Raw genomic sequence first — 22,999 nt, 5'->3', positions numbered from 1 at the left:
TTCGGTATCTCTTTGCAATACATACTTACATGTATCCCACCTTTCATAGGGGCAGTTTAGAATCTCATAGCTACTTTATATTTAAGAAAATCAAGGAACAAAAAAGAGCCCCTGGTGGAATATAAAATATTGGGAGCAAAAAAAGTTGAAATGCAGTATAGTGTTTCAGCAAAGACGAGGCTTTAAGTTAATGTGAACAGCCAGCCAATCTCAGCCCTACTCTGAGATAGCCCACTCTTGCTTTGTAGAGAGATCTGCTTTGCTCTATCAGGTACGAGGCTTGGTTCCAAAGCTAGAGGTGTTGCCGAAGTGGTTAATGAACATGACTCTTTAAACCCCACTAAGAGGGCCACTGACTGGCATATGCAGTTGAATAAATGGCCAGCCTTTGCCGTAGAAGCGGTGATTTTCATTCGAGTCTAGCACACAAGTGTGTGTTATTTTCTTAAATTAATTCAGAAGACAGGTTATGCAGAGATGAAGATAATGGCTATGTTTAACAGTACTTCCTTAATCAGTTTCTCAGAGCAAAAGACTAAGGTTGTGTTAAGGCTCCATTAACCTTCAGTCTGGGGCCTATGCCCTATCCTTTCATCATAAACACTGTCCTTGATTTCTGAAGTTTTCATCAGTAAGAAAAATGATAGCCTAGTCCCTCAGAGGGAGTAAAGGTAAAGCTTCAAGCTTATTTGTGGAAAGGCTGAAGACTCTTTGCTTTCCAGTAGGTAAAAGTGCGTACCCACTTCGTAAGCACTGTTGCCGATAATGCATGCATCGGAAGCATAGCTGTCGGCTTTAAGACTGGGATCCTAATGGGATTAAATGAATGCGGCATTCACAAAGGTTTGGTCTAGCGATCACAATGCAGCACTGATTACCAACAACTCCAAAGTACAAATCTCTGCTCTGATACACATTCTTTTTGCAGCTTTGGGCAATTCTTAGGCCTTGTCTACACTACAGAGTTTTGTCGACAAAAGTCAGCTTCCGACAACGAAACAGCAGAGGTGTACACACTACAATGCTCCTTCCACTGACCAAACTCTCCTGCTTTGCCAACAAAATAAACCACCTCAACGAGAGGTGTAGAGCTTTTTGCAGCAAAGTTATATTGACAAAGTGTCAGTGTAGACACTGAGCTTGGTTACGTTGCTGTAAACGGCCTCCAAGAGGTGTCCCATAATGCCCATCCTGACTGGTCTGGTCAGCTGTTCGAACTCTGCTGCCCTGTGCCCAGGTACATAGGCATCTGCCCCTCCCCATTTAAAGGTCCGAGAATTTTTGAAATTCCACTTCCTGTTTGCTTGATTTGGCGAGCTCACATCACATCTTCCCTGCTGACCATGGCGGCTCCATGCAGCAAATGCTCTCCCACTTGCACAGTGGAGCTGTTGGATCTGCTGGGTAGATGAGGCTGTGCTGTCCAGCTCTGCTCCAGTTGCAGGAACTTTGATACCAAAGGTCGGATTTCTTGTGGCATGTTGGAGAAGGGCTATGAATGGGACATGCATGCATGCATGCCGTGCGAAGATAAAGGAGCTGAGGCAGATGTACCAGAAGGCAAGGGAGTCAAACCATCACTCTGGTGCTGCAACGAAGACTTGCCGCTTGTATAAGGAGCTGGACGCCATCCTTGGTGATGACCCAACCTCCACTGCCAAGAGCCTCATAGATACTTCTGCAGGGATGGAGACGGCGGACTCAACCCTAAGGACGAAGTCATGGACGAGATCAAGTTGGAGGACGAGAGGGGACAGGTGATGGGGTTATCCAGTACCCTGAGGAGCCAGGACCTCTTCCTGACCCCAGGGGGTTTGAGCCAGTTCCAGCACTCTGTCTCTGGCATGCATAATGCAGGAGAGGGGGGACTCTGATAAGTGATCTATTTGAGTTCATGGTGCTTGATTATATGAGGTGTAGCTGTCCTTTGCTTTATTATATTCTACAAGTGGGTGAAGGGATAGAAATGTATAAGACTAGCTGTGTTTGTGTGTGCTTCACATTCCCCTGTACAGCTATGCAGTGAGGCTGAAAAGTGTGTTACTGCACACAGAGATTTAATGGGAGTCCTCAAGAGAGATCTCTAGGTAACTTTCCTGGAGGTACTCGCCAATCCTCTGCTGAAGGTTCCTTGGCAGACCTGCTTTGTTCCTTCCCCTGTTGTAGGAAACTTTCCTGTGCCAATCAGCAATGACTTGTGCAGGGACCAAAGCGGCATACAGGTCAGCAGCATATGGACCCGACCTGAAGCTGCTCACATGCAGGAGATACACCCTTGCATCCTTGCTTACCCTCAGGAATGAGGTATCGGCTTCTATGATCCCCACCTGTGGAAAATAGTGTCCAGAATTTACAATTTTGTCCCTAGTTGCCTGTGGTGATCCTCTTAAAAAACCACCCAGACCCTTTGTCTCATCTTGAGCCCTCCTCACCCTCCTGGGCTGAACTCACCATATTTAGGGTGTTTGCTGAGCTGTGTATTTGCCAAGGGACAGTGAAAAAATGATTCATATTTAAAAAGAGGTGTATTTTACTGCAATTATTGGATGCCATGAGTGCACTAAGAATCATGTTTCTGTTTATTATTTCTTATGGTTCTGCAGATGTGGCCTTCAGAGGAACCCCTTACACACTGGTGGAGCATGTCCACCCGATAAGAAAGCGACCGAGTAGGAGGAGCAAGCAGGGCATGTTTCAAGAGGTGCTCCAATCCCCAGAACCCGAAAAACAAGAACACAAGGCACAGAGAGAGACTTTAAATTAAAATTATAAAATAGGCAGGACAGAAAGGAGACCCAGAAGCACATGATAAAAGTGATGGAGGACCAAATGGAGATGTTGAAGTCCCTAATCATGCTGCAGGTAGAATTAATGCATGCTCAACACCCCACCCCCTTCCCCCCAAGCTGGTACAGAATTGCTTGCCATGCCCTCCCCAAACTCCTCCCACACATTCTTTTCAACCTCCCAGCCCATGCAGGTACCCTGTACACTCCACCCCTTTGGACAGCTTCCAGAATGATACCTGGACTTACACACAGCTATGAGAGCCTACACTGCCCGTCATTGTTATTTCCCTTCCCACCAAGCGTTTTGTATGTTGTATTAGTTGGTATTTAATAAAAACATTCTCCAAAAAAATAATCTTTGTCTTTGTCAACGCTGGTTGCTACTGAAATTAATACACAGTGGCAATTCGATCATTTGCAGACTACAAATCGCGGTCGGGAATCATCAAAATTTTCATGCAAGGTGGCAAGTTAATAAAACCTGGTGGAGTGCTTTTTAAGAGACATATTATTGGTGCTCATGGTCAAAATGGTGCCTTCAAGGTCTTCCAGATCTGAATAGCTCCCTGTTGTGCCCCTCTAATAGCCCTGGTATCTGGCTGTTCAAAATCAGCCACCAGGTGATCTGTTCCGCACTGCACTCTGGGGGAAACTTTTCACCCTTAGCCTGACAAATATTATGGGAGCACACAGCAGACTGCTATGGCCATGGGAATTTTTTCCTCATTTAGGTCTAACCTGCCATAAAGGCAGTGCCAGCATGCTTTTAATCTGCCAAACGCACATTCTATGGTCATTCCGCACTTACTCAGCCTATTGTTGAAGCACTCCTGACTGCTGTCCAGGTTTCCTGTATAAGGCTTCATGAGCCATGGGAGTAAGGTATGATGGGTCTCCCAGGATTACTATGGGGATTTCAACATCCCCCATTGGAATCTTCTGGTCTGGAAAAGAAGTCCCTGCTTGCAGCTTTCTGTACAGGTCAGTGTTCCTGAAGATGCACCTTCCCTGACCACCCGGTGTTGATGTCAGTGCAACATCCATGGTGATCCACGAGCGCCTGCAATACCATTGAGAAGTACCCCTTTCTATTGATATACTCCGTCACGAGATGGTCAGGGGCCAAATTTGGGATATGCCTGCCATATATCGGCCCACTGCAGTTAGGGAATCCCATTACTACGAAGCCATCCACCATTTCATGCACATTTCCAAGAGTCAGTCTTTCGTAGCAGAATGCAAATGGCCCTGCACACTTACGTTAACGCAGCCCCAACAGTGGACTTTCTGACTCCAAACTGATTCACGATCAACTGGTAGCAGTCTAGAGTTGCCAGATTCCAAACAGCAATCGCCTTGTGCTTTTCCAATGAGAGGATAGTTCTCATTTTGGTGTCCTTGCACCACAGCATTGGGGTGAGCTCCACACAGTTCCAGAAAGGTAACTTCCCACATCCGAAAATTCTGCAGCCACTGCTTGTCATCCCAGACCTGCATAATGATGCAATCCCAACATTCAGTGCTTGTTTCCCGAGCCCAATAGTGACGGTCCACTGTGTGCAGCTGTTCCATGAATGCCAAAAGTAATCTGGTGTTGTTTTTTTCCATGGCACACAGCAGGACAGACACCTCTGATTCCTGTTCAAATTGGGAGTTCATGATATACTGCATGACCATCCGCGATGTGTTCATAACAGTGACCACAGCAATGGAGATCCATCCTTTTAGACAGAGATGGCAGGTGCACAGTAAACAGGGGCAGTTGAAAAATGCCACAAAATGCAGTCAGAAACCCATGGAATGATGAGACGAAAAAATCTGCATCATGGGATCTTGAGCCCGCACCCATGATGCACTGTGATCCACTCTGCCTTCCCACAACTCCTAGCAGCAGAAGGTGGCAAGTTGCACAATGGGATAGCTACTCACACTGCACTGCTCTCACTGTCGATGCTAGAGCACCAACTGTGGACGTGCTTCGCCAACAGGGGTGTTGTGTGAACATGCACAAGTGATGTAATTATAGCGCTTGTGGATTGTCGATGTTACTTGCGTCGACAAAACTCTGTAGTGCAGACTAGGCCTTAGTGTCCGTGCCTCAGTTTTGGGGATAATACATTTTCTTTTCTACCTTACAAAATTGTTGTGAGGATGAATCAAAGTTTGTGAAGTGCTTATTCCTGTATATACAGTAGGGTTTTTGTTATTGTTGTTGAAACACAACACAAACATGGGTGAACTAGTTCACAACAGCTGATAACTATTTCATAAAGTAAGTTTTGAACATTTTTCCAAAATCTCAACAACAGAGGCTGCTAGCACATTTATAATTAGGTGTTTGTCAGGTTTCCTAGTATCTACCCAGTTAAAAAAATGCAAACACTAAAGATTGGTTTATACTATATTTTAGTTTCAAAAATGAAATACTAAGGAGTCCTAGCCCTCATTAATCAATACAGTTCCTTTTTTAAAAGGAAGGATTTTCAATCACCATGACAAAGGAGTAAACTAAAAGCAGAAAAAAATTATCATCACTTTTAAGGTATTTTTATATAGCTTTGACTGTTTACAATAACTTAAGAGCAACAGATTTTTAAACTGAAATTGTGGAAATTGTTGAAAATATAAAATCATCAACTGACAAAAGTTCCAACCAGTGCTAATGTGGAATAAATGGGATAGGTGAGAATTACTTAACACCACTGGATTTTTTAGGTCAATTATATCCTAAATGGCTCAGAGAAGCTCCCAGAGATTCTGCAGCTTCTTGCCTTACAAGTACTTCTGGTCTTTAAAACATACTCTGGAATTGTTCACAAGAACGGGAAACAAATGACTTTTTTTTTTTTTTTTTTAAAGATAGAATATATACACTGCAATTAGATTTACATTCTAGTTTTAGAACAAAGTGATCTCAACTGAAAGTGGCTTCAGCCCCAATCTTGGGAATTTTATGATCAGAGTCCCAACATGTGGACTGCCAAACTGTAGTTTCAGGTAACGTCCTCCTGAACCTAGGACCTTCAGGGTTTTTTAGAAGGTTTAAATTATGCTTCAAGTTAAAGTCAACTTAATTAATTCTTAAAGAGCATAAAGCCTTGCTGTTCATCTTTATAAAAGGACATTTATAATTTGTAAGACTACACATGGATTTTATTAATGGTTTAAGATATTTTATCTTTGTTTTTAAATCTACATTTCATTTCCTCTTTAAACACTATAGAAGATAGTTACATCACTATAATCCCACCATTTGAAATTCATTTTCTCTCCCTTTCCTTGTTTTGGAGTGGGCAGAAGCAGAAAAACAGGCTCTACAGATTTCCATCGGCCTCAGGTAACATCTCTACTGCATACTTTAATAGACAGCCATTTTTGCCCACAGGAGAATAAGAATGCTCCCTTTTCAATTACACAACTCAATTAAGCTCAGTGACGAGGGGGTCTCAAAAGAATATCCTGCAAGCTTGTTCACAGCTAAACAGAAGGGCATGACCCACTCACATCATTTCCCATGACATCTGGTTGAAGAGGAGGGAAAAATAATACTGCCACCTCCTTGCACTTGTCAATATATATATATATATATATATATATATATATATATATATAAAAGAATTGAGAAGAGGTAGGGAGAGGAAGCATATTACGCATCTGAAAATTAGCAGTTGCAACTGATTGTGCTTTTGTAGTTAAGGTTGTATTCAGCATATTTATCGTATCATATAGTAAATTCTACTTTTGCAGTTTATACAATATCCACAACAAATTACACCAGGTACAACAGTAATTTCTTATGAAAGAATTCAGCCAAAGTAGATAAGAGGTTAAAAAAAAACAACACAATCACTTGAATATATGCATATACAAATTGCTCTGATTAAATTATAAAGGTGTGTCCTCTCCACTTCCCCAATGTTAAACAGCTTGGATTTAGTTTAATGTAAACATTCTATAATCACTGTGTAATAGTATAATCACTCTTGTAATAGTTTCTTTAATTTGGAAAACTGAAAGAGTAGCTACAGTTCACATGCAGTAGTTCCTTTAAATATATTAGATGTTCCTTCATATGCATCCTAGATATATTTATAGAAAGGTCATAAAATAATCATCAGCACAGATAGTAATATCTGCATGTTACATTTCTCCAGAGTCTGTCATTTCTTTAAAGGTATCAAGATGCTTTGTCTCACCACCTTTGTTTTTTAATTAAAAAAGGAACACATCAGAAATTAGTTCCACCAGCTTAACTTTGGTGACATGTGCGATGAACATATGCTTGTTCCATACCTCTGTTGAAAAGTTCCGTGTTCACAAGCAGGCAGTACTTACTGAAATTTATAAGACTCTTAGAAGACTAGAAGTTTTGAACATTTCTTTCCCTTATTTGCGAACAAGAACTGGGCAATCAAGCAGAATGTGTGACAGTACAGTGCGATTCCCGAACCCAGAATTCTGGCTTTGCTGTGTGTCACTTAGAATACAAACTTCTCAGCTGTGCGGCAGACCTTGTAAGGGGTAGGTGCTTATAGGTGCTTCAGAATCAGGAGAAAATATATATAATAGTAGGCTCAACATCAGACTGTCAGTTCTGACAATGACCCTTTAAAATTACTGATCAGTAAAAGCTAGTGTCCAAACAGTAATGTTACTTTAATTTAATTTTTGTATGCAGCAATTTGAAAATGCAATTACTGTAATGGATTAGCATCTTTTGTTCATAGTTCAATCAGCCCAGTTTGTTGTATGCCATCCTACAGCTCAGTATGTCTTCCTTTTTAGTGACTTGGGCATGCATCTGTTGCTACCAATTTGTGTCTATCCTTTGCTGCTTGGTTGGGAAGTGTCTTTGCAACAAGAAAAGTCAGTGAGCAGGGGGTTTTCATCTTTAACAAGGATCTCTGTAGGCCAGAATTTCAACTTTTAGCTGTGGTCTTGCACAAAAGGGCTGGTCTACACATGGAGCTATTGCAGTATAACTATTATTCTAGGTAACTCCATGTGTGGACTCTCTTATCCTGGGGTTAGCAAATCCACACATGGACTTATTCCAAACTAGCTACTGTGTTTATGGATTTATTCCAAACTAGCTACTGTGCTTTAAATTCACACCCTACCTTAACATGAATTAACTCTCAAGTGCAGACAAGACCTAAAGAAGAAAAGATAATTTGTATCTATTTAATTTATCTGAGTTGTGCTATATCATTGCTGGGATATATACCAGGTGGAAACAAAAAAAATCTTCAGAAGTCATCAGCTTCATTTTTCAGGGGAGCTCTTAGCTGGATTTCTTTTAGAGCAAGGCTAATTAAGATTACACTGATGTTACTTAAAAGCTAATTTTATAATTTTCAGGCAGGGCAGCATTACTCATTTTTATTTTTCTCCTAATACAAGTTTAGACATTTGAAAATCTCAGAGAATACCACATGAAATATGGGATGACAATGCCTTTACATCTGGTCTATTGCATAACTGTATAAAAACATATGTAATAAAGGTCAGGTAACTGCTCTACACATTTTCTGTACCTTCTTCAGTTCACGTCAAGCCTTCAGAGTCTGCAAATCAGTTTGTCATACATGCTTATTTAAAGGTCCAACTCTGAAATGTACGGTCTGAAAATACATGCCAATGGACTGTCTAATGTCCAGTTTGCTTCTCAGGCAAATAAAGTACAAAACAGGAAAACAGAGCAAGATCACACTGCCTCCCCAAGGCAGTCTGATCTTTAAATGCACTTTGTCCTGTTTAGAAGATAAGATCCAATAAAGAACAAAGGCTCATCAGTGAGCCTGGTGCTGGAGGTGCCCTTCCATGGATGTCACAGCAATTTAACCATTAAATTACCCTGGCATGTGACGACTGGCACAGCACAGCACGCAGATACAAAGCACATTGCCATTTATTAACTTGCATGATCTGGCTGAAAATGTTTAAGAGCCCAAATACGGTTTTTTCAAAACCAGAGGCAGAAGACAGCAATATACCACACAAACTTCAGGTAAGGGTCGGTGCCACCAGGAAGCTATTGGGTTACATATTTTCAAGGAGAGAGCAGTATGCATTTTAGAGAAAGGAAGGGGAATCAACAATTTACCAGTTTTGTCTTCCCAGAAGTGCTCTCTCTTGCTAATCCATCATTTTGGCTGGAGAGCTCCCTCTGTAACATGTTAATGCTGCTTTTGGATTGTCCCGTTGGAAAGGAATGGTATACAAGGCGCAGGTGCTACACAAGTGGATCTGATTCTCAGTTACTCTAAGGTACTTCTGTGCTACTCCAGCAGTATAAAGGGACTTCAAAGTGGGAAAAAACAGACCCATGAGAATACCCCTGCTTAGAGGCCCTTCCTGGCCATAAAGGCTCTGTACCAGCCCTGCTCCCTGGGAGGGTGGATCAGGAGTATGGCTGGAATTCACTGGTGTATGATTATTCTCTGTTTCTCAGGGGCATTAGGGGACTATGGGAAACGGAGCATAAATTAAACCAGCTTCAGGGTCTTTCTGACTTACGTCAGCAGTTAAACAGACTCCTGCATGGCCTTAGAATACATGGCTTTAAGCCACCTTAACTATACACTTCCATGATCCTCTTTCCCACGTGAAGTGGAGAAAGGAAGTAACTCAAAAATCAGTCCCTCTCTCTCCAGCTTGGGGCCCAAACAAATCCACACCGGTCAGCATACTGTTTTCCTTCAGCCCATCAGGTTGGCCTAGATATGGACCGTTAGCTGCATAGGTGTGTACTGGGTCTGAAACAGCGCTGTAAAGTTTAATTTTTACTTGCACTAAATATGGGTGGCCTATATTTTACTATTCAGGTTCAGAATGGAGTGTGCCCATAAGATACTCCAAACCTCCTCTGTTCTCTGGGTGAAACCCGACAGTACTCTAAGAAACAGGAGAGAGGATGAGGAAGAGAGAAAAGATCAATTTAAACCAAAGAGCTGCACTACCCCTCGTTGATAGCAGCTGCGTGATTCTGCAGTTTTCAGCGTAAAGGCACCACGAAATATTTATGATTCCAAATTAGTGCCCAGCAGCAGAGCCTCCTGAGCAAAGAAATGCTGTTTGTGACTGTACACTCAAAATATTCTGATGGTAAGATCTGAGGTAGATTGTTACATAACTGCAAGCCTCAAATGCTGTGTATATCCAATAAACTGAATGCGTAAGACAGACACAAGAGGAATATCTGCTTGGAGCAGCATTAGTATTCATAATCTCACTAGCAGCAGTATCTTATGAGGACATAAATATATGCAACCAGGAAGGTTTTCACATTATAAAGCTAAATAACTTATTTTGAATTAAATAGCTAAATAATCCACTTCCTCCTGAAACAGTTTAGATTGTGTCTATACTAGCATCCTGGTTTCTGTGGGACTCAGACAGTTCAATAACTACTTGACTGTACCATTTACCTTGCAATGATGCAGTCTACAAACCTACACCAGCCCCTAAGGACGCCTCCATTTCTGCAGAAATTGAGCTTTGAAAACCTTCTGAATGCATAGATGTCAAGGTCCCGGCATCTACACTTCGCCATTTATAATACAGTTTTGATCTACCTGCATGGATGTAACCAAACCTGGATGGAAATATTATACAGGACTGATCTAAAACTAGCATTGGACAATATGGTAAAATGTATAATGTAGCTGGAACCTTACTGACAACTTGAAAAAGCTCATGAGAGATGTGAAATGCTCCCACCCACATTCATCTGAATGAAATATTACCTCTGAAGCTTAATGACCTTCTAAATGTCCTCACTGTTACCACCGAGCATTTTAGCAGAGCTATGCAGCCACTGTACTTCACTGTTTGGTTGGATACCACAGAAATTAGAAAGGGATCACTTTCTCTTAGGCCTGTAACGTATAACCCTTGACTTCAACATATTTCTGGCACAGGGGGTAGGTGGAGGAGAGAAGAAAGCATATGTGATAAGCTGAATGGATCCAGAGTTTTAGCAATGGTGGGGGAAACCTTGGGGAATGCTCATTCTAGAGCTCATTCTTTAAGGTTTATCACATAAGTAAGTTCTCTAAAGCTGAAACTACTACTTGACTCTCAGTTGACAAAGTATTTTCAGATACTTTAATATTAAACTTCAGAAGAGTATAAGGACCTTTGCTTGCAGCTGCAAGCTCTCTCATTACAGTTGGAGAGAGAAAGTTACCTTTCTCACTTAGACTTGTCAATAAATGCCCAAGAAACATGAATAGGGGCTCATAGCTGAACAGATGAGAAGAGTAAAAATTTGTAAGATCAGTGATTTAGAGACTTTAAAAGGTCCAAAAGCGTTCAAGATTGTAGACCGTTTCTTCAGGATCAGTAGAAAATGAGAGGCCAAAGTTCAGAGAGAATCAATTACTTACAATGCTCTAACACTAGTTGCATGAAGCTCACTGAATTTCTATAAATGGCTGACAAATGACACATATCCAAAACAGAAATCAAGAAGTTTCAGGGAAGCAATGGTATTTTTCCCTTTGATAGTTCTCTTCTAGGAAACCTCAAAACTCATTTTAGGTGTTTTGTAAAAGTACTGTGCATACCTACAGAGCTATACAACTTCAAAAATAACAGCATCCAGCATTTACAGCAGCAGCATATGGTTTTTAAGTACAATAAAACCTCATGAATCTAAAAAATGGGTGACAAGACAACACATTTAGACAGATGGACTGTCAATTCCCTTTATACACCTCAAATAACTAGTTTAGCTAACTGAGGTTCAAACGAACAAGGTTACATATACAGCATATTCTCTTCAATTCACAGATTTGTTATCTTAAACATTTCTTTAAAACTTGTTCGTTCATCTTTAATGAACATTTCTGTCATAAATAGAATTGGCTACTTTATAATAGCATTAAAGTTGAGAGACAAAGTATCAAGACTGAATGTTTTTGAGTTAAGGGTTCCATTTGGTCTTCCATTCAGTGTTGTTAAGATGTTGTATACCACAAATGCAGTACTGTACTATTTAAACAAAACAGCGCTGGACGCCTACTTGGCCCCTTTTGTGTGTTTAGTCAATACCTTACTGATGCACTGAACAAGAGTTTAAAATATCTCAAATATAAATAGAATTTGGATGGCAATTTAAATGACAAGATACTGACTCACATAACCAATAAGAAAAGGCCAAGCTGGTGACTCAAACCAATATGTGCTCGCTCTCTCTCTAAATGTGGGTAATTTTGATAGCAGGAAAAGTCTGTTTTGATAGATGCAAGATAGTCAAAAACACATTTAAAAAAAGGAACTTGCTGAATCAAGAGACTACTGTGCTGGAAGACCATTCTTCCGATTTAAGAAGAGACCGCTGACTTTTTTAAATTCTCTATTCCTTGTTGCCAGTACAAACCTTACCTTTGCAGTGTCTGTGCAGCACATCTAATGCAGCAATGAGGAACTCGTGTGCATCCTGTTGCTCATACCCTGCTAAATGCCGTGCATGCGTCCATACGAGGTGCAATAACCTATATGGAATGTGAGGAGATCGGTGCCCAGAGTAAAACTGCTCAAAGCAAAGAAAAGGACACGATGGTTAACATGATACACAGTCTCTGTGGATTTACCCATAAAAGAAGTTAATGACTGGAATCAGGCAACTGAAGTTGAATGAAACTGTTTAGTTTTGACAGCCTTACACTGAAATGTTCAGTTTGTTGGGGTTTTTTTTTAAAGCAGATCCTCCAAGGATGTGGTTTGAGAATGGAATACACTGGACACATTATTTAAGTTACAGGCACCTTTTTATAGTTTTCATTCTTGCAGCTTCCCATTTTTGTGGTGATTAGCCTGCATTATCGAGGACCGAAATAAGCAGTACTTAAATCTGCTTACTGATTGTACTCTGGTATCTCTAAAATGTGTTTGCTCTAGATTGAAGGCATAATCACACATGTAAGGGGTCAACAAGCATATTTGTACATTTATACACTTAAGTGAATTAGGAAAAATAACAGTCGATGCCACTGCAAAAAAACCCAAAAACCAATGTTTATTATTAACTATACCTAGATACCAAGGTATGGTAATTACTGATAACTCTCTCGCTCTCTCATATATATATATATATATATGTGGGAAATTTACTGGAATATACACATACCAATATAGCAGGTACTGTTGTCAAGGCAACATAAGCTAAATCAGAGAAGGGCATTTATATTCCAGAATAAGAGTGTCCACATGGGAAGTTACGGCAGTATATCTAGACTGCTATAGTTATACTGGTATAGTTCCACTGGTAAATTTCCCCACATAGACAAGCCCTATGTAATGAGTTCCTCCTGTAAATATAAATGTTCAATTCTAAATTTATTAACTGAAGTGACATTTCACTTCAAACAAGTTAAAAAAAAAAATGCATCATTTGACCTCCCCTGCCCTTTGAAGAAACGTTGTTCTCCAGCAAGGGTGCTTTGCAAGGCTGTGCTAACTATTGCTAAGACCTCATAAGTGACAGTACTGTTTATGTTTCAAGTATATTTTCCAAGAAAACTCTTCCATCACATAAAAAAGAATATGCAGCAGATTAAAAAAAGTAGCAATATATGGGTTCTCTCACTATTGTGGGAAGACAAGTTTTTATTTCTGGGTTTGTTTTTGCCCTTTTTCTTTGAGCTTTTTCACCCCAGTAAAACTGCAAAAACTATGCTGGAAAGCTGGCTAGAGGAATTGTATCGTCTCTTTTGGGGTTAAGCAGTAGGTGAAATGTAGTCAAGATTATTTTGTCACTAGTCCTCATTTTCTATTTAGCACTCTGCAGGCTTTTGTCTAATTTCTCTGCAAATAAAAGTTCTTTTATTCAATAAGCCTCTATTTGCTCAACAGGAAACGATACCACTGGAGCCCAACAATGCAAAAAAGCTTTCTATAAATAAAAGGATCAATAGGTAACTCTGATGCCAACAAGAATGACACCAGGAGACTGGAGTAGTAATTGAAATCTGCTGATGCAGCTACTGTTCAACATAATTCAGGGAACTGCAGCAATAAAACTTCTGTTCTGTCACTCCTTGCAATTAGTCTCAGAGCTCTCTGGTCATTTTAACCAAAAGCACTCTCCATAATTACTCCACTGCAGACACTAGACCTGCCAGTAAATTTTATATTCTCTAGTGCTTCATTAGGATGAAAGGAATCTAAAAGAAACTCTGTCAAATTATTGGCTATTACCATATGGAAACTGGAAACAAACCCAATCAGAGTACTGTTAAAAATACAGTACAAAAGCTTCACTCATACTATGTTTACTAATAGTCCCTATGCCTTTCACTTAGCAAATTTTTACTACTTGCAGAGTACCAATGTAAGTGCAATTCTATAGGTACATTACCTTCATGAAATAAACCGATGTCAATATAGAACCTAGAAGGATCAGAGTAATTGCATTGTCTACTGTGGTAAGTATATAAAATACGTATTTTTCTAATTTTATAGTGCTCTTATAAAAAAAAATGTAGATTCATGTGACAAAATGTTGTCCATATTTTAACTGAATCGTTCCGCAACCTACAAAGACCACTGTCAACTCAGTGTTCCACTCCATGCTGAGAAATGTGTGTCACACATAACTGTGTTTTTCTAAACCTTAAAATCATTGAAATATAATTTGTGTGCTTGTATCTAAGGGCTAAAAGAATCTCACTACTGGAAGAATATAAAAAACAATCTTTCATCAATACATATTTAAGTAATAGCATTATTGTATATTTAATACTTGGTATTTGGTATTTTAAATTTTGTTTTGCTATTACTGATTTATAATTATAACTACTGTAAGGCTCTCTAGTGCTTTAAGTACTTCAGGTGATTCCACTGCAAAGCAGAACATGGAGAAATGACTTCGCTGCATACAAACATGCAGATATTTAGTACAAGAGCTCAGACACTACTAAGAGCTGATAGAGAATACCAATACAAGGCATGCTAATAAGCACACACTGATCTCATCTGCACTTTTGAAGGTGACTAACAAAAACACTAGATTATGTCATTTTCCCCTCTTTGTGATGTATAAAATGGGCTGAAAGATTTATGTAAGTCTTTTAAAAAAACCTTCAAAAATCTGCTTATTTATTCTCTTTGAAATATCAAGAACGTCAAGTCTGGTCTTAGTTTTATTGGAGAACTCTTTGGGGGTCTTAGAGATGTGTACTGTGGGTTTTCCATAGACCTTAACTCAAGGGGTTATAATGCACAATCTTTAACAGAGATATCTATTTCTTTCAGCTGTTTGTGAGAGATTTTAGTTACAACAACAACATATGCAAACTAAACACATTTTATGCAGTCTGATTAAAAGTCGCATCCCATCTCAAATCAGGTTTCATTTCCTTCATGCTGCAGTGGCAATACTAACAGTTCTTTAGTAATCCCTGGAATCTTTTAAGGTAGGTAAGACCGGAGCTTCTCCTTCCCCATTACCCAAAAAATAAAGGCATAAAAAAACCCTTGAGTCCCTTCTTTCATTTCCCACAATTAAGGCTCTCTGTATAAATAATTTAATAAAATAAAAAGGGCAAAATCAAAGTTCTCTCTTTGCAGGTCACCTTTACTGGAATTGTCTCTTTTTAAGTAGTTTTCAACAGAACTTAAAATAATTTCAGTCTAACATGGTTTTAACCACTGCTTAGCTGGTCATTGTGGACAGGATCAATTCATGTAGTTTGAAATTCCCTGACCTGCCATTCGCATTGCCCAGCTTCATATGATTTAATACTGTTGCAAGAAACACTACTAACTTGTAAGGGCCCTCTGGGCTGAGGGCTCCATTTTTAGGTATGTCCTGCGTTAGTATTTTACACTGGCTCATGGCTACTTCTGGTTGTAGTTTATATGGGATTTCTTGATCTCATCATATATGTTTTACGCGATTAGCACTCAACAGCAATATACAGCAACCTTGACTCTTTGGACAGAGAAAAAACAGGTAGACCCCACTGGCTATACTACTGCAGGGATGATCTTCTCCCACCAAAAATGGATGTATGGAGGTGTTCCAGCCATGGGAATAAACAGAAGTACTTTGGCAACCTTGCATACATACCAATATCCTCTCTGTAAGCAAGAGTTCTTACAGGCCTAACTTCTGTTTTGGATTCCATTTCAACTGGAAAAATTAAAAGCTCTGTTTATGAATCATTTTTCAACTTAAGCCTAAATAGATAGGAAGTCTACAGTGGAGGATGGGGGAAGAATATGTTTTGTCCTTCAGTAAAATATCTAGCCTTGGTCCCTTAACACTGAGTAATGTTTGATGCAACTCGGAAGATTTCAATTTCACGAGTATGGATATACATTCTATACCTGTTTCAGAGGTAATAATTTATTATGATTTACTGCACGGGCACAAGCTCTGTGAAACTTCATTCTCATTTCTTTGTATGGAACTTTAAGGATACCACAGGGTTGTGTGGTATTTCTACTGCATAAATCTACACAGATGCTTTGCTGAGCATGGGGTGTTAATTCCCACAATTTCTTCTTTCTACTTTTCTTCAACTCTTGACTTTATAAAAACATTGCCTAGACTCTCAAATAGAGAACAATACTGTATGTGCCCAGTAAAACCTCAGACTATGTGGTTCAGAATAAGGGCCGTAAGGTACTTTTTCTCCTCTTTGTATAGGTTTCAGCTAGAATGTATTCACTTTTATTTTCTACACAAACCATTTCAACCCATCCTACCATCTTAGACATTAAAGTAATAAATCTTCTCATTCTTCTCTTTTTCCTGCACATCCCTATTTCTAAACTCTCTCTACCTAGTTGTAATGTATTCTTTTGCAGACTCACAGGGATGGGTAATGATGGGAACAGAGAAGGCTTTGTTCTTTATATTGTGTGAGTGCATGCATCACAACCTGCAACACCCCCAGGTATTCCTGCTATTCCAGTCACATAGTAGATGGAGAGAGACACCCTGCTAATCAAGCCATATTGTTAGGTCATTCTGTAAACTGAATAAATATCCCCTAGGGACTAGAATACCATCACTGAACTCATTTTCATTGGTGAACCAAAACACAAGCATCTGTAAGTGAAAAGCTAGTACATGAATCCATTCAGCCAACTAGCTCAATGAACAGATTCTATATATTTTCATTCTTGGGGTTTTTTAAAATCCAGTTTCAACTATATTGGCCATTCCCAAATCCTTTTTACTCTTCCTGCTATGCAGTACAACTGGTTTCATTACATTATTATTTCACTGAGAGGTAAACAGCATTAGCTAAAAATGTTAATAGATGCAATTATACATTTTAAAAACAAACACCAGAGATTTGATGCCGAAATATTTGCAAAGCTGCACAGGCGTAGTGAATTTACAGGGAAAGAATTATTCCCTTGATGTAAGCTGTGACAAACAACTGACACCTTCACTGCTCACCATCAATCTATTTCAACTAGGAGGAACTTGTGACTTTCAGACATGCAAATGCAATGGACATTTTTCATGGAGAAACCCCTTTTACAACCTACGCAACTAATCCTGAACTGGAAATTGGAACAACATTACTTCTTTCGGGATCACAATGAGCAAAATTCACTCTGATTTTTAGATCGCAGACCTCACTTCTTTTTTAGTTTGCTAAGCCACATTTATTTGCATGCTCTCACTAGAGTCCCTGGCATTCCATTTGGATAAGATCAGGCCTTCAGGAAAGGAGGGTGGAGGAGAGATAAAATTAACCCTTGCCCTGATTATCTGACATTGAATAAAATGTCTGGAGATAACCACATCAATTAACCCCAATGGGAAAACCAGATAAAAACCAGATCACACTGAAAACCAGAGACAGCATTTGAACTGCCATTTCTCTGGTAATTAAATTACAAAAGATTCCTTCATAAGAGCCACACCTATTATTCTCTATTGGTTAGCCCTCCCTGATCACTGGAAATGCAACAAGAAGGCTCCTTTCTGTATAAATACATGTGTGTTTTTAGTGAAGGGACCGGAGATAAGCAGTACACTGCATAATTATAAGACATTAGATGAAAACGTGGGTGTGCAGAAATTCAAAGTGCTCCCATGGGGAAAAAGGAGCTTCTAATAAAAATTCTGAGTGATTTCCCAAATGTAGCCAATAATATAATATTTACTATTCACAGACAAGGGAAAATATTCTGGAGTTGTGTAATCAACAGCATAGCTCTGCTTCAGAGGGACTGAGTGTTACATTTTTACTTCCAGGTGATTGTGTGGTAATTCTCTCTTCCATATCACTTACAGTATTCCTCCCCAGCATATGAGTCTTACAATAACCTAAATATCTCAACATGATGTATGAAGATGGACAGAGATTACTGTAGTCCTGTCTCTACAATCTGATATTTTAACAGATACAATTCTGCACTCATTCATGGTATCTTAAGCCTCACAATAAGAATTACACAAGAATCGGTGAAATCACAGATATGGATTTTGATTGGAGGAAAATGTAGGCTCAAATTTTCAAAATTGTCTGTGGAATTTAGAAGCACAATCCCCTCTGAAATTAATACAAGATGTGCATCTAAATCCTCTTTGGGACTGGGACTGTCTTTTTCTGGGTTTGTACAATGCCTAACATAATGGGGCGCTGCTCCATGAATGGGGCTCCCATACACTACACCACCACAAATAATAAATCATCATCTTCACTTCCCCGGGAAGCTTTTACAATCTCACCCCAATTCATAACATGGTAGTCATTTCTCCTCCTCCTCCCTCCATTCTTTTTCAAAGGATGGTATGTGCTTATAGACCATCAAGATTATTACATGCCAATGGGATGACATAACATTTATATCAATCTGATGAAGGCACGTCAAGATGACTGCCGATGATATTAGTATCTATATATTGGGCTTTTTACAATCAAATAGATTTACAAATTGATAGCCTATAGAAACTGGTATTTCCACAGAATTTCCATAGAAATTGCATAGAATATTTACTTATGTGCAGAGTGGTATCTCTCGTCCCCACCCCCCATGCAATTCTGATTTATATCTAGTGTGAATTATCCTGTAGCTGTTACCTGTAGGATCACACTTTACTTCCTTTGCTTCTCTCCCATCTCTAGCCCAAAATCCTCAGTAGTAAACAGGAAATAAACCCACATACAGGAAGTTTAATATGTAATTAGTTAACATTTGTAAAGCACTTTGAAAGTGTAAATTGCTATATTTAAAAGTTTTAAGCATATCTCAAAAACCAACAACTCCCTAATGGAACGCTTAAAAGGGAACTTCATTGCCCTGCACAAGATTGACTGATCTAAAATAACCAGGAGAGTTATCTTTGGGGGAACAGGGACAAACGGGTGAAAAACTAAAACCTACTGAATACTGGTACAGAGATTTTAGGTGTTCCCTGGGCTTCTACGCACTGCTATGAAATATAAACCTATATTAAAATACACTGCACACAGACATCATTTCTGAAGCAATATGCAAAAACCTTGTAACAGCATAAACTATGTTTTAAATCAAGGAAAGAAAAGCTCTGAGTATTTCTTTTGTTTACCATGAAGGCAGGCCTCTCACAAACAGGGAAACAGACAGGGCAGATGAAGAAAGTTCATCTTAAAACCTAAAATCAAAGTCGCCTACAATCCTGTCTTGTGGCCTTATATTTCTGAGTCAGAACTAAGATTTTTTAGCTCCTTCAACTCAGTGACTCACAAAGGAAACGTCTTGCAGTGCCTATAGCAAAGGGCTACAGAGAGGAGGTGGAAACTTCAGAAAGGTATACAGTAAATCCAGGAATCTTGCTGAACAAAGGGAAAAAGTACTTGTTCACAGTGTACATACTACAACCAACATGGCTGCTTCCCATTATCCTCTTGCCATTAGTGTGTTTTAGTATAGGAGAGGATAGCAAATGTTTTTAAAGGAAAACAGAATTGAAATCCGTACAGTATTTACCCAAACTAATGCGATCCAGTGCCTTAAACTACAAGGGTCCATACTATAGTTTTACTCTTACTCTCCTCACTACCACCAGAGCCTGTTACAAATTCCTCAGTTAAACTTGGACCTGATAAATAAGATGCCCTCTCTCAGCCTTAACAGTGCCCTTACAAGGTTTCATACTCAGACAACTCCTGATGACTTCAATGACTGCTTTGCCTGAATACGGACAACAAGATTAGACTCAAAGAGGGAAAAAATTAATTTTTCAGTGTCTACACTCAACTATTCTTTGACAATAAATTCACATTCCCTTTTTATCACTGTATTTTGCCATCTGATAATATAAATGGGAATTTATTTATGATCCCTCTCTGCATAAGAAGAGTTCTGGAAAGTTACAGGGTGCTGCTGCAGTGGTGAACAGCACTTACCTCCTGAAAAAGTGTAGACATTTCACAGACCAGACATGAGCTGGGGCTTTGCATTTCACATTTGTGCCTGTCGGAGAGGAAGAAATCTCGCAGTAGTGGAGTGTGGGTAAGTGCCTGGACAATACAGTTCATAAAACATGTGTTCCCAAGATTGATTAGCCCTCGTAGACCTATAAAGACAGAAAGGGGAAGGAAAAGTATAAGTACTGCTGAGTTAAAAAACAAACCAACCTACAAACAAATGATGCATTTCAATCATTTACATCTTTAAAAAATATAGTTTCAGTGTATAATACCCTTAGATCTAACACACACAAAACTGAACTTTATACTGCTTCAGGTAGAGAATGCTGTTCTGATATATTCAAAATGCTGCACCTCAAACCCCCCAAAATAAATTAGATTTTATATCCTGTAATAATTTAGAACGAATTCAGTCAGCAGTAAACCAGAAAGTGCTATACCACTTCTTTAGTTACATTTTATTGCAATGGGGGTTTTGTGGAGGAGAGGGAGGAACCCCAAAACAAAACCCCACAAACAAAACAAGGAATTGTCAGTTGTGTTACTGATCAAAGAAGCTAAAAACGGTCAGAGAATATGGTAACAGGCACACTCCAGATAACCAGAAAGACATTTTGTCAGCATGCCATGATGTTGATCAACTGAAGAAATTAAAATATTCAGTTTAACACAAAAAAATTTCTTCATGTAGGGCACAAGGCCAGAAGATGCTTCCATAATTTTATTATGCACCATTTTATCTTGCAATAACAATTTTCTTGTCCGAAACACATCATAGATCATGAGAAGGTAGTTGTTTTTCCTACCCTGCTGTGCAGATGAGATGATGTTGATAGTGGCATACTGTACCCAGGCCATTAGGCCCAGTTTATATAACGTAGTGTTTATTTTACAAAGCTCAGGTATCTGAACACAACACCCTTAAATTAAGTAAAAGATTCTAAGGATGTTGCTACCTAAATCAGCTTAAATAAAATACAGGTGAATATTAATTAACAACACAGATCTGGGTTCAACCCCACAGAAACCAAATGGGGTTATGCCTTATAATGGCCAGACATAATATCTTGTGCTTGGAAGCCAAGATGCTTAAAGAAAACACCCTTTGTTGCACCATGAAGAGGCCACAAATGTGGAAAGCTTTTCAGTTGTTTGCAAGCAAAGTTCACTTGAGAAGAAAATCTTGCTCAGATCCTTGTGTCTGTCCCCAGTATTCTGACTTAACCACCTCTATGAAGTAGTTGTGAATCAGAAAGAAAAGCAACATGAGGACAAGCATGAATATTTTAAATATACAAAGACCCTCAAAGAGGCTCTCACAAAACAAGAGAAAATGCACCGGTGGATCCCTCCAGACATGACATTAGTACAATGTGACAGTAAAAAGGAATGCAGTTCCTCTTGCGCAATACAAATGGGGATATTGGAGGCACTGCAAACCCAAGGAATGATCTGCCAGAACTGGAGAGTTTTCCTGCCATGCCACGAAAAGACACCAGATGGCAATGCTGAGGTGATGAAAAATGCTGCAGTTCCCTTGCAATGCACCAGATAGTGCTCCAAAAGCCCTTTTGCTTCCTTCACTTGGAGGGGTGTGTGGTGCCGTTGCTAGGTTACTGTAGACATTATGGTGTTGAACCGCATATTGAATTGAGGTGATGGATACACAGCTCTCCTAAATCATCCCTCCAGCATGCAACATGACACTGCCCTGCCTCTCCAGCATCCTGTTGCTTCTGTTTATTCTGTAGTGCAGTGCAGAAAGTTTCCCATTTCCATTACAGTAATTTCTGTCGGGCAGGAAGCACACTGTAATCATTTGTTTTATCATCACACTGGGAGGCAGAGCTGCTGAATGAGCCACATTAGCAACTTGTTAAATAGTTAATTTGTCATAGCAGACTGAAGTACAATATGATGCTTCAGACAGCACAACAATCCTCTGACTCCAGCTCATGCATATCTGTGCATAATTTTGAGATACAGAGACTCATGCTGGGCTAAGGGTCATTGTTTCTGATCAACAGTGCTTGCTCAGCCGCTCCTGTTATCACCAGGTCAGAACTAACTGTATTTGCTGCACAATGACAGGCCTTAGGAAATCCCTGGCAGGAGATATTTAGCACTTGTCTGTCTGAGAGCAGTGCTTGTCTAAGCACGAGAAAGTCTCTTTCTATCTTCCCTTGCAAACATTAGCCCCTATAATTAGTGACAGAATTGAAATCCAGTCTGTGCTTTACAGAAGGCTCTCTATTTAGTGGAAAAATAGTATCGAACCTAGGTATTTATATCCTATTACTTTTTAGTGTCTGAATAAGTGCTCCCAAATAAAGATAAAACAGTACAGAGAGCTTTTTAAATTCATTTATTGAGCACTGTATATTACATGCCTCTGGATGAACCTTGTTTTGCTATGACCACACGCAGCACCTTCTTCAAGATGATCACCAGAAGACAAGCTGTAGATTTCCCTATTCAGAAGGCTGGCTCGGTAACTCTACATGCTTGCACAAGTTCTTTTGCATGCATCCGAATGTGGTGCTTCATGTGGAGCCATAAGAGCTTGACTGAGTTGAGATATGATGACCTGTAACACACACAGATAGTGCTGAAATTTAGATATCCCTGGCCCTAATGAATACTCTACAAATGGAGCTCTGTAGAAAAAAAAACATGCACTTACTTGGCTGGGATGCACACTCAGTTTAGCCCTGAGGAAGCAATGAATGCAGCAGCCACAGTATGCTTTGAGTTGTTTTCTGAAAAGAAATAGTACAGTGCATTGAATAAGAGGTAAGATACTGCACCACAGAGCAATGT

The 22,999-nt window shown here is 39.5% G+C and overlaps 1 protein-coding gene across 3 annotated transcripts in view; it reads right to left on the bottom strand.

The window, feature by feature from the left end:
- Nucleotides 1–22,999, bottom strand: part of USP22 (ubiquitin specific peptidase 22) — a 190,537-nt gene that overhangs the window by 14,847 nt on the left and 152,691 nt on the right. For all 3 annotated transcript variants that reach the window (XM_067534089.1, XM_067534088.1, XM_067534087.1), the window contains 2 exons: nucleotides 20,156–20,325; nucleotides 12,180–12,327 (listed from right to left, as the gene is read on the bottom strand). In XM_067534089.1, the coding sequence (XP_067390190.1) occupies nucleotides 12,180–12,327; nucleotides 20,156–20,325 (318 nt within the window). The remainder of the gene's footprint in view (nucleotides 1–12,179; nucleotides 12,328–20,155; nucleotides 20,326–22,999) is intronic.

Source organism: Emydura macquarii, unplaced genomic scaffold (assembly GCF_026122565.2).
Source record: "Emydura macquarii macquarii isolate MOO-44397 ecotype Brisbane River unplaced genomic scaffold, CSIRO-AGI_Emac_v2 contig_3390, whole genome shotgun sequence".
Taxonomy (NCBI): Eukaryota; Metazoa; Chordata; order Testudines; family Chelidae; genus Emydura; species Emydura macquarii.
This window is presented reverse-complemented; position numbering and strand designations above follow the sequence as displayed.